Source organism: Pelobates fuscus, chromosome 1, assembly GCF_036172605.1.
Source record: "Pelobates fuscus isolate aPelFus1 chromosome 1, aPelFus1.pri, whole genome shotgun sequence".
Lineage (NCBI taxonomy): Eukaryota > Metazoa > Chordata > Amphibia > Anura > Pelobatidae > Pelobates > Pelobates fuscus.
In genome coordinates this window covers 232055408-232067808 of record NC_086317.1, presented here as the reverse complement: position 1 = coordinate 232067808, position 12401 = coordinate 232055408, and the positions used below count along the sequence as shown (strand labels likewise).

The following is a 12401-nucleotide window of genomic DNA, read 5'->3' as shown; positions in this document are numbered from 1 at the left end:
TAAATCGAGGCCATACTATTTTATTTTAAATAATAAAAAATCAAGACCGTTTTCCTTTCATTTGTGTTTTTAAATGGAATTATTGCTAGGTGACATATTACATAATCCCTTGCTAGATAGTTTATGGGATAAGCTTAGTAGCCAACCCATGATTCTCTGAACGATTTTCCGCGTGAGTAATTTAATTTTTGTGTGTAATGCATTGAAATATGAGGGACAACTTAAACCTGTAATGTCCCTTTAAGTAAATGTGCCACTTTTGTTTTTGATCACTAACTTTGGAATGTTTAATTTTGTATGATACAGGGTGGACATCTTACGTTGGAGGATTACCAGATATGGAGTGTCAAAAGTGCACTTGCCAATGAATTCTTAAACCTCCTTTTTCAGGTACAGTTTCACATCTACACTAAATGTTCTTCTTTTCTCTCTCCATAAAGACAAATATGGCTTTAAGTATCTACTTGGGGGGAAAAGTCTTTCATATTCAGCAAGGGAAGGAAATTACAGGTTCTTATACTTGATGTACAGCCCATTAAAAGTCTGAGTACCTGAGGCCATTGCGATCCACACTTCTCTAGCACGCAGATGGTAAAATCATGTCTCTAAGGCCGTATATTGTAAGGCTTATTTCCTGATGCATTATGCTGCTATTTGAGCTATTTTATGTTTTCCTCACTTGGATACATTCCAGCTTTATAAAGTGTTGCCACTGGAATAAAAACCATCAGAGGATTATATAGTGATATTTTCTTATCTTCAAATAAAATATAGCGCTAACGTTGTGCAATAGACATATACATATATATGTGTGTGTGTGTGTGTGTGTGTGTGTGTGTGTGTGTGTGGATTTCATCCCCAAATTGACTAAATTAAAATAATGCTTTGTACTGCTTCTTACCACTAAGATAATTCCTGCATAATATGTGAGGTCATATATGTTGATATTTAGGTTGCAGGGATGCTACCAACAATGTACCCATATCCCAGATATTGAGCTTATGGTCCTTAACAAAACAAAAATTACATATAATCATTGTAAGGTCTACCGATAAGTGTACCCCGACTGGGCACCTCCGCCAACAGATGCTTCCTAGCTGATGCTGAGGACCGTAAGCACTGCACCGGGCACCACAAGCGACACAGACTCCACAACCGCCATAGCTTAGCTGGGATCTCGCCGTCTTCCTCCCACCCTGGACCAACCTCTGATATCCAGGACCGTGTGGGAAAGACCTCACCTACTCCAGAGAGCGTAGCAGGAACAGCTCTTATAACAGCTAGGGATTAGAACCCAGGGGAGTATAAGGAGTATAGCAATCCCCAGCGTGAGTATAGCAGTTCCCTTCCAATCACGAGACAAAGCTACGTGTTGAGGGTTAAGCAGAAACTCAATTTTAATGGTGGCACACAGGCCTTTTTTTTTTTTTTTTACAATCCCCAAGCAAGGTGTACGCCCACATTGACCTTGTTTCGGACAGGGACACAAACATATACACCAATCACAATAGCGTTACAATCGAAGGCACTCCCCCACATAATACAATAAGCCTTCCCTTTTACTTAGGAGATAATTGAGTCAAGCACTTATACTAAACTCGGTTATTTCCGAACACAAAAAACACACATTTTTACAAAAACCCCAAAACACCTTAAAACACATAAAATCCCCACAAATGTTACATCCCCTGATAGCCCTGAACTGGTTGACCAACATATCAAAAAATCACCCAGATCAGTTCAGGGGTTCAGAAATGTTATGGAAGTCATGTATTTGACCGACCGCAGGCATGGTCCCATGCCTAAAACAGTTCCAGAGAATCAGGGCTTGCGGCCGGTCTAGTTCGGTGGTTTGCAAACGAAAAAACTACCGAACAGAGTCAATAGTCTTACCCTGGAGCTTGTTCCCTTCATCCAGATATCCAAATGATCTCACCGAACAGTGCTCTTCTCAGCTGGATAGAAACGAACGCAGGCGATGATGAAAGTCCAGCGGTGTTCGGGAGTTTCTGTATCCAATTTCAGTTCTATGAGATTCATGCCCAAACACTGCTGCCTGCGTTCATGCAAACAAGATGTGGCCATCCAGACGAACAATTAGAACACTGCGGTGAGAAGCTTTCCAAGTTGTTAATAGGTGTTAACAAGCTCCATGGTGGTCTCTGTTTGTGCGGTTGTTCGGTAAACAGTAAATTGCACGAACAGAGCCTGTTTGAAGTATTTTAGCCAGGTCTATTGCAGGGGCCATAGTCACAGGGTAAAAGGCTGGCACGTAGTCCTCTCTAAACCCCAGTTGCGAAGTGGCTTTCGCCACAAGTGTGTGTTGCAAAAAATATTTCTTGTAGATTTCAATAATTTTAAGCTGATTGTGTTTTTTTTTTATTATATTTTATATATAGAACTTATGACCTAGGTACAGCTTAAAAGGAGATGAGAGAAGCTGAATTAAGTCTGCATGTATATTAAATTTAAATGTATTGCAATTATAATAATTACATAACTGCACATTACAATGAAAAAAAAAACACAAACTATTAAGAAAATTCACAAAACCCACCTAGAGAAGATATAATTTTAACATATTGCACGACTATTATATGAACTCACAATCAAAGTTTGTAAACTCACATTAATATTCATATACATACAGTCACACATTATTTATAGTAAAGGGAAAATAAGCCTAGGCACAAATTATTTGTAAAGAGCAAATGTCTTTCAAGAATGTTGTTCATGTAGTTTCTATGAAGACTTGCCTAGGAATTACACCTTGTAACGATTACTGTGCTCATATTATTTCTTAATCTTAACTGTAACCACATTGAGCTTACTGATTTACATTGCCATTACTGAGTTATTAGTATATGGATTGCAGTTAAAGGGAAGCTATAGTTGGGTTCATAGCTCTATAGTGCCCATTCCCTTGTGCCACCCTCCCTATCCCACCCATTCTATGCACTGAAGGGTTAAAAGAGTACAATGGTAACTACAATTCATATGTATGTATTATAGATCTCAAAGACCTGTTTAGCATAAAATCAATATACATTACTTTAATATCTCTTCAGATATATTAAAAGCAAACAACATTAAAATAGAACAAAGGAGTATGTAGGACAATGAATGAGTGTTATAATAAGGGGGATATTTAATAGTGCTTAGCACTCAGCATTTACGTGGCAACATTCTTGCCTCCTATGGAAGGTGATACTGTGATTAAATGAGGAAAACAGTTGCATTAAAGTACAGCTGTGTTTTGATTACTGACTAACCCCTTAAGACCGCAGGACGTACTATGACGTCCTTATTTTGGTGGCTCTAAAAGCCGCAGGACGTCATAGTACGTCCTGCGATCTTATGTACTTACCCGGTCGCCGGCGATCCCACGCCGGCGATCGCGGTATGGGGGACTTACCTGGGAGCCCAGGGAGTCCCCCTGCGTCCTCTTCAGCCGCCCAGGGCCATGTGATCGCGAGGTCCTTGCGAGGACCCCGCGATCACATGGACGGCATAGCCGTCCAAGGCATTGCCAGCAGGGGGAGTGCCTGTAATGACAGGTACTCCCCCTGCTGTCTGAAAAAAAAATTAAAAATGTTAAAACAGTGTAAAAATAAATTATATATACTTAGATCATATATATATTTATTATATATATGATCTAAGTATATATATACACACATATACACACATACACATAAATATGCATACACTGTCTACGTGTATTTTAATATTAATATATACATAATTATATATATATATTCATATCAAAATACACGTACAATGATATTGATTAAATATATATATAATTTTCATTATATATATATTTATATATAATAAAAAATAAATAAATATATAAATACGTTAAAAAAATAAATAAAAAAATAATAAAAAAATAATAAAAAAAATAGATAAAAAATATATAAACATGCGTAATTTCGTTCTAACTGTATTTTAAAATTAATATATATATATTGATATCAAAATACATGTAGAACGAAATATATATCTATATACATAAGTATATACGTATATATCACTATGTATATACCTATATATAAATAAAAATAATTAAAAAAAAATTATATACATATATATACACACATATATATATATACACACATATATATATAATAATTCTACGCATATATTTATGTAATAATTTTACATAATTAGGTCATTTTATTAATTACAATTTGCAGGACCTGCCTGCCAACCCAGGCCAAAAGTTCAGGGAATTACATTGTCTAGCACTATATTTAACTCTGTAACTTTCCAAGACACCATGAAACCAGTACATGGGGGGTACTGTTTTACTCGGAAGACTTCGCTGAACACAAATATTAGTGTTTCAAAACAGTAAAATATATTACAACGACGATATCGTCAGTGACAGTGACATTTTTTGCATTTTTCACACACAAATGGCACTTACACTGACGATATAATTGTTGTGATACGTTTTACTGTTTTGAAACACTAATATTTGTGTTCAGCGAAGTCTCCTGAGTATAACAGTACCCCTCATGTACAGGTTTTATGGTGTTTTCAAAAGTTACAGAGTCAAATATAAGGTTTGCGTTTCAGTTTTTTCACATTAAAATTCGCCAGGTTGCCTTTGAGACCGTATGGTAGCCCAGGAATGAAAATTATCCCCATGATGGCATACCATTTGCAATAGTAGACAACCCAGGGTATTGCAAATAGGGTATGTTCAGTTTTTTTAGTAGCCACTTAGTCACAAACACTGGCCAAAATTTGCGTTCAAATTAGTTTTTTGCATTTTCAAATATTAACACTAACTTTGGCCAGTGTTTGTGACCAAGTGGCTACTAAAAAAGACTGGACATACTCAATTTGCAATACCTTAGGTTGTCTACTTTTGCAAATGGTATGCCATCATGGGGGTAATTCTTATTTCTGGGCTACCATATGGTCTCAAAGGCAACGTAACCAATCTGGCGAATTTCAATGTAAAAAAACTGAAATATGTAACACGCTATATTTGACCCTGTAACTTCCCAAAACACCATAAAACCTGAACATAGGGGGTACTGTTTTACACGTGAGACATCGCTGAATACAAATGTGTGTATTGTATTGCAGTAAAAGCAAACAGTATTATGACATTCACAGTTAGAATGTCACGTAGAACTAAAAAAATTTAAAAAATTCTTATTTTCTCCCATTTTTAAATATTTTTTTCATATTAAATTATGTTCCATACCTAAATATTTGATGTTAAACGAAAGCCCCGTTTCCCCTGAATAAAATGATATATAATAATGGGGGGTGCATTTAATATGAAAGAGGTGAATTATGGTTGGACAGACATATAGCGCAAATGCCAGGTTTTGTTTACGTTTTTTTGGATCACAACTTGTACATTTGGCTGCGGTCTTAAGGGGCTAAATTACAGAATAATCGGTCAGCTCATTATGTCGTGTTGCAAATGTTCAGGTTTCCAAAGAGTTTTGCAACAGAAGCCCAAATCAATCAGTGACATACTTTTATCCACACACCGTTAGATCAAAGAAATGACCATAGGAAACAATAGTATTATGTCTGCAAGTGATGAAAAATTTCATTTTTGTTATTTTTGCCTCTAATTGTTCCATTAAAGCATATTCCAGTCATGTTGAATTCAGTATATTCTACACTGATAGAGTAAGGCACCTCTGCTAGCTTGTTTTTATTTTTGTTAATTTCAGAACAGTTGACATATTTTCAGAAAATTATGCATTTAATGTTAACATTTAAACCTTGGAGCATTATCTGTAATCTAATTTCTTTTAGCTGGAATTTAAGTTATTTTAACACAGTGTGACATCTGATGTATTTTCTGATGTACTAGTTGAAAAGCTACCAGTACAGATCTGGATTCTTATTCTGGATGTCAACCTGATAAGGAAAAGCCACTGGTGCAGCTAACAAAGCATCATGAAGGGACAGAAGGATTCATAGCCACGTCAGTATTTACAGAAAGACATGGTGTCCTCCTGTGCCCTAGTATGATTGTTTCTGGACAAACACTAGCACCTCTATCCTGAATGCTTTGCAACCTGTAGTCATTATTGGCTTCACAGGTCCCCCAGTAGTTCAATCCACTAACAGGTTCACAGAAGATACTAATATGCCGTCCAGTAACAAAACCTAGACTGCTGCCTTTTCAGGATATGCAATATATTTTAATAGGTAAGAGATGCACTTTTATACACAGCAGGGGAGACACTTAGACAGTACAATCATGCAGGTTACTTTCAGCAGGGACCAATAACCTACAAGCCTACATTCCGATACAGATGCAAACAGATGTTTCCAAGTCTGTTTTGATGTCTCACTTCATCTCTAGTGATGATGACAGTTTGCTGTGTGTATTTAGCAGACCATGCATAGCAATAATTCCAACAAATGTTTGATACAGTCAGTGCCTCATCTGCACATATTTACAAATAAAACAGTATTGGTGAAATTATGTATTGCTATTAAAATTATGCGTTTCATTTCTTAGGTATGCCACATAGTCCTGGGTCTAAGACCAGCAACCCCTGAAGAGGAAGGACAGATCATCAGGTAAAATAATTCCCCAATAAAGGGTCACTGTAAGCAACAAAACCGCCATAGCTTAATGGCGTGGTTTTGGTGTATAACCCATGTCCCTGCAGTTTCACAGCCCAGTTCTCTGCCATTTAAATGTTAAATTGCATTGTTTATGCAGCCCTAGGCACACTTTCCCTTAATGTGACATAAGTAGTGTTCCTGATAATTTCCTGTAAAAAGATTTCTTATGTTTAACCCTTAAGGACGATTGCCGTAATGCTGGATTTTTACTTCTGAATCTGTGCATGTCCTGTGTGTGATTCAAGTGCAATTTGCAGAACAGGATATCAAAACTTCTCAAGTTAATAAAATCTGAAACCATTTTTTTTCATGCCAGCTATGTCAGCCACAACTAGGAAAGGTGTGGCTAGTGCAGCATAAACAGAAACAAAAGTGATTTAGCTCAGTGATTTAGCTCATAAATGGCAGGGAATTGACTAGTGAGAGCGCAGGGGCGTGATCTATACATTGAAACTGCATCCCTTTAAAGTCAATTAACAAGGCAGGAGGTAAACACACACTTGCTGTCACATCTTAATAAAAAATTAAACTATTTATCATGCTGGCTAGCTCCACAAGTGTTTTAACTCTTACATGGAACAAATGTGAACAGTGAGGACTGCAGGTGCATCATTTATACAGTAGAATATGAGTTTTAGTGTATATTAAGCTAAAGTTGTTTTGGTGCTTTGGTGGATCCCTTTTTAAGGCTCAAAACCTAAAGCATCATTTTAATTTAATAATAATTCCTGTAATTTGAACTTGTATCCACAGGGGTTGGCTAGAACGAGAAAGTCGATATGGGTTGCAGCTTGGGCATAACTGGTTTCTAATCTCCATGCAATGGTGGCACCAGTGGAAGGAATATGTCAGATATGTAAGTGAATATTTGTGGAAATAAGTTTAAAAAAAAAAAAAAAAACAGTTTTATAAAGCTTGATATGTGAAGGATAACATACTTCTAGGGTTCTCCACAGTATGTATTCTATTGAAGACAGATGAGTTTGCTGGACAATCCATTTATTATGTTCAGACAAGAAGATTCTTGAAATTGTTAAAGGGTGCTTGGCCCTTTGCATAGCTGCTACAATATGTTGATGCTATTTTTTCAAACATGTACACAATTTTCATTACTAGCAAAGTGAGCAACATCTAGAAAACTCCAATTAAAATGTGCAATTGCGACTTAATTAAGGAAATTGAACGACTTGTTGGTTGGATGAGTCAAAATGTGTTGTGATAGATGAGTGTAATTAAGCCTCTTTACTGCTGTGTTTTCTTGACACATGAAGCCTCACAACCATTAATGACACATCAGTGTAATTTTGTGCATGTCTTTCTGAAATGCAGATTGTTTAGCAATAGAAGACTATCTGTCAACAATTTTGCTCTAAACCTAAGCATGTCTCACTAGAAGTCCTTATGGTTTTTTTCTCCTCTTCTAACATCCCTGAACCCTTGGAAGCCCTGTGTGTTATAAGAGTTATTGTGAAATATTTATTGAAGCTTTGATAGCACATTAACATTAAATGATCTATTTTTTTTTCTTTTAAGTTTTATAAAATATTTGAGCAATTTGCTGTAGATTTTATTTTTTTTTTTTTTTTTTTTTAATTCTTTATTTTTGTTGTGCAAGTTTTAACAATTAGCTTACTCAGCCACGACAGCCGTCGTAAGCAATAACAGGCATAACAGTCAAAACATGGCATATGAATAGACAGCACAATTTTTGATTTTGTTGAAAGAAGGTATAGACAGTGGATAGACGTAACATATAAAAGAAAATTTTAGCTTTCTTGTCTGTGGTGAACATGTTAGGTATTGGTCTATGTGTGTAGTGCATGTTAGGCAAGTCGTACGTGCAACATTTAAAAGCAATGCACATTTTTACATTTTAGTGTCGTTCTTACAGCGTAGTTACATAGCTGCCCTGCACAGGGCTAGTGATATTAGTTATTAACAAAAAACTTAGGCATGTAGTAAATAAATTGGCTAGTTTTGAGTGCCATAGAGTAACATAAGGACCGATTGATTCGGGCTGGGTCTAACTTTTATACAAAGGGGGGAACATATATGGTTAGTGTACTTGCCGCACTGAAGTGTAGTAGTAACAGGCTGAGTGGGTTATGTGCTAAATGGCTGCGTTGCCATATGTTAGGTGCTAGTCTAAAGCAAGTGAGGCTATCAAGTGCTTCAGTGAGTAGCCCTGTAGTGTAAAGGCAAGTCTCCCATTTAAACAATAGGTGTGTGCTAGGCTGAAGGTTAAACATAAACATAACGGTATTGTTATCCTATTGCTGCGGATAATCGGGTGCAGAGGTGCTGCAGGTGACCGGTGTTAAGATGCATCTTGCTGTGAGTCAGTCCAGGGAACAGTCACCCCCAGAGGAGTCTGTTGGCTGTTTTGCCTGCGGTGTGTCCATATCAGCTCAGCCAATCCCTATTGGGTGTTGGATACAGTCCAGGTATGAGTGGTAGCTTTTCCCAGGGAGCGGTTAGGGTGGTCAGCGGTGGCGGAGGGTCCGGCAACAGTTGGGGAGCAGCAGACTCACTGGACCTGATGATCAACCAATGCCGCTAATGGGCCACATTATGCAGTCTCGTTCATTGTCGGCTATTGATTGTGTGTTGAGGTTCGAACCTCTGAGGGCTCCGAGTCTTTCTGCTGGGTGGTAGTGAGGCGAGATTGTGCCCCGGTCCCAAGCCGGTGCTGAGAGCCGTCGCTCTGTGCTGCTGGGCCGGGAATCAGTAAGCCCCATGTTCTGCTCTGCCAACGGAACGTAGGGCCGGGTCGCGGTTTTTCGGCGCAATGCCAGTAAATTATTTCGCTTGCGTGGTCGCAGCCGGAAAGCCCGTCCGTCTCGTGGAGGCAGCATCCTCCCAACCCCTCGCCCGGGCAGGCTGCGTGTTATCGTTACTAACTTGGGGGTAGGTGCTGTGCCCAGAGCAGGGCGCCGCTTCCCTCCATTCCCCTCTCCAGTCTTGCGGTCCGGCTTCTGTTGGGGTGATTCCTTGCTCCTTACCCTGTGGGCCTGACACAGTCCGCTCTTAACTGGCAGGAGTTGCTGGCTTGTCATCGGTGTTTGCATCCTTTCTCTTAGTCTATGCCAGAATCGGGTAAAAGCCGCGTCTATGCGCTGCTGAATATCGTTGAGAGCATCCATTTCAGGCGAGCGTGTCAGCTCCTCTGATGTGCTTGGTGCCGCCATTTTGGGTGCGCCGCATGGTCGGCTGCCCCGATAGTGCTGTTCCTCTATTTGGTTACTTGGCCTTAAATTGTCGTTCCTGTCGCTTGGCGTGGACCGAGATGTCCCCCATCGGTCCAGAGGGGGGGGGGGTAGGAGGCGATCTCCTCGAGGGGTCCATATCCAGGTCAGTCAGCCTGGGGAGCGGCCGTCTCCCCGCTGCCCGATCTCCGGTAGGCCGCAAGGCATTATGTCGGTTTCCCGGGGGGTTGTAGACTCGATTTTGGTATCGACTGATACCTCCGGGTGTACCTTTCATGCTGGGTCCTCTCCTGCGAGTGGCTGTGTCATTTTTTGTGGGGATCACCCCCGAATAGTGCATAGTGTAGCGGGAGCCGAGGCTCAGCACAACCGCTCTGCTCGGATGCCAGGCTCCGCCCCCTAGATTTTATTTTTTATTTAATTTGTTTACTATTTTAAAGATATCCTTGTAAATTCTGTAAACTAAAGACGACATTTGGTGTAAAAAATAAGTTTGATTAGTTATAGTTAGGGGAACACTAAAGCGTTACCTGTATTTCTAATACAACACTTTAGTATCCCTGTTCATGGGTGCAGAGGTTCCCCTCCTGTATGTGCCATAAAATAATAAAACGCCGCTTTTTACTTTTATTAGCGCAGAGGCTGTCTTGTCGCTTTTTACCGCTCCTCTTCCAACAACAGCCTTATAAAGGAACATTGAGGACCTCATGCACATGTGCGGCGAGTGCCGTGCACGCATTCATGCTTTCCCATAAGAATGCTTTCAGTCATTGCTTTCAGTGTGGTTTGCAACGTCACGTGACCAAGTGTTACTCGGTCGTTGCAGCTTAAGTCCCTCCAGTGGCTGTTGATGTACCAGACGCTGGAGGAGTGTTTAACTCTTCAAAGTTAAATACCACTCCAATGTTTTACCTTGAATAGTTAAAATGACAGGGTCACTGCTGGTCTGGACGCAACAGGGTCTGCCCCTTTGGCATAAGAAAGCTTTGGGATGCTATTGTTTGGCAAAAAACTGCGCTGTGCCCAATGGCAGCCTTGCCAGCCTCTTGCCCCCGAGCTCACCTGAGCTCTTCGTGCTCAGCTCCCTCCCTCACGCACAGCGCAGTGATGCCAAAGCCGAAATATGACATCACTCCAGCATCACTGAGAGGCGCGCAAGGGAGCTGAACAGGAGGATCAGAGCTCCCTCGTCTCCCGCCTCCACTGCTCACCGTGTGACCGCCCCACGGACCACAGGGAAAAATCCACCAGAATGTAAGCAAAAATAAAATAAATTGTGTGTGTGTGTGTCTGTCAGTGTGTGTGTGTCCCTTGTTAGTGTATATGTTTGTCTGAATGAGTATGTTTCAGTGAAAGTGTGTGTTGGTTAAACAGTGTGTGTGACAATGACTGTTTATCTGTGATGCCAAAGCCGAAATATGACATCACTCCGGCATAACTGAGAGACGCGCAAGGGAGCTAAACAGGAGGATCAGAGCTCCCACCGTGTGACCGCCCCACTGGACCACAAGGACAAATCCACCAGAATGTAAGCAAAAATAAAATAAATTGTTAGTGTGTGTGTCTGTCAGTGCGTGTGTGTGTGTGTGCCTTGTTAGTGTATATGTTTGTCTCTCTGAGTGAATGTGTATGTTTCAGTGAAAGTGTGTGTGACAATGACTGTGTATCTGTGAGTTTATGTCAGTGCATGCATCAGGGGGAGGGGTGTCTGTCAGCAGGGGGGTCTCATTGACTCAATGCATCTCTTTGGGGAAAGTTCAGTGCCTCATGGAGACTCTGATCACTAGACATGTCCCTAGGCAGTAATGTAAAGAAAAGGCAGTGTTTACATTAAAATGCCCGCAGGGATAGTCTGCACAGGAAACTACTGCAAACTGTAGTTGTTCTGTGACTGTAGTGTCCATTTAAGCATTAATAAAGGTTATTATAGGAACCCTACCTTTGCACAATACTCTACCCTCCTATACCTCCACTCCCAGCACTTTATTTAATATACCTTAATACAAAATGTGGCTTGATCCTCATTTTCCTACAGAGCACCGCCATTCTGGAATAACCTCACAAACACAATCAAACCTTCCTCCAGTCTAAAATCCTCAATATATCTCAATCCAGAATGCACCTGTAATCCTATAAATAAATAACAATAGAACACTGGGATAACATAATCAGGGCATCAAGCATGGAATTAGAAAGTTGCAGACTAAACAAGTATGCAGGCTTTTCCCCCCCTTCATTTCAGAATGCTTCAAGCTACCAGTGATTTATAGAAAAACTTTTCTGCTGTGGCCTCCCAACTTTTATTATACACAAAAATGATTGTAAATGTTCAGTATATTGTTACTTCTAAAGGTTACTTTAGGATATGTGGTGTTTTGCCTTATGGGAGAAAAGGTATTATTGTAATGAAATAAAATCAACCACAGGTACTGCAAAATGTGGGGCGCAAAAAAAACCTTACATTTTCATAGAAATGTAGGTTTGTTTTGAAAAGTACAGTATAAACCTCCCCCCCCCCCAAAAAAATGCATGCCTCTCCACTAAACCGCAGTCCTTCCCTAAATACTAAATTCCAGT

General features: G+C 39.9%; 1 protein-coding gene across 4 annotated transcripts in view; it reads left to right on the top strand.

Moving 5' to 3' along the window:
* Positions 1-12401, top strand: part of USP32 (ubiquitin specific peptidase 32) — a 270417-nt gene that overhangs the window by 181605 nt on the left and 76411 nt on the right. For all 4 annotated transcript variants that reach the window (XM_063455055.1, XM_063455047.1, XM_063455073.1 and 1 more), the window contains exons 10-12: positions 307-390; positions 6509-6570; positions 7372-7474. In XM_063455055.1, the coding sequence (XP_063311125.1) occupies positions 307-390; positions 6509-6570; positions 7372-7474 (249 nt within the window). The remainder of the gene's footprint in view (positions 1-306; positions 391-6508; positions 6571-7371; positions 7475-12401) is intronic.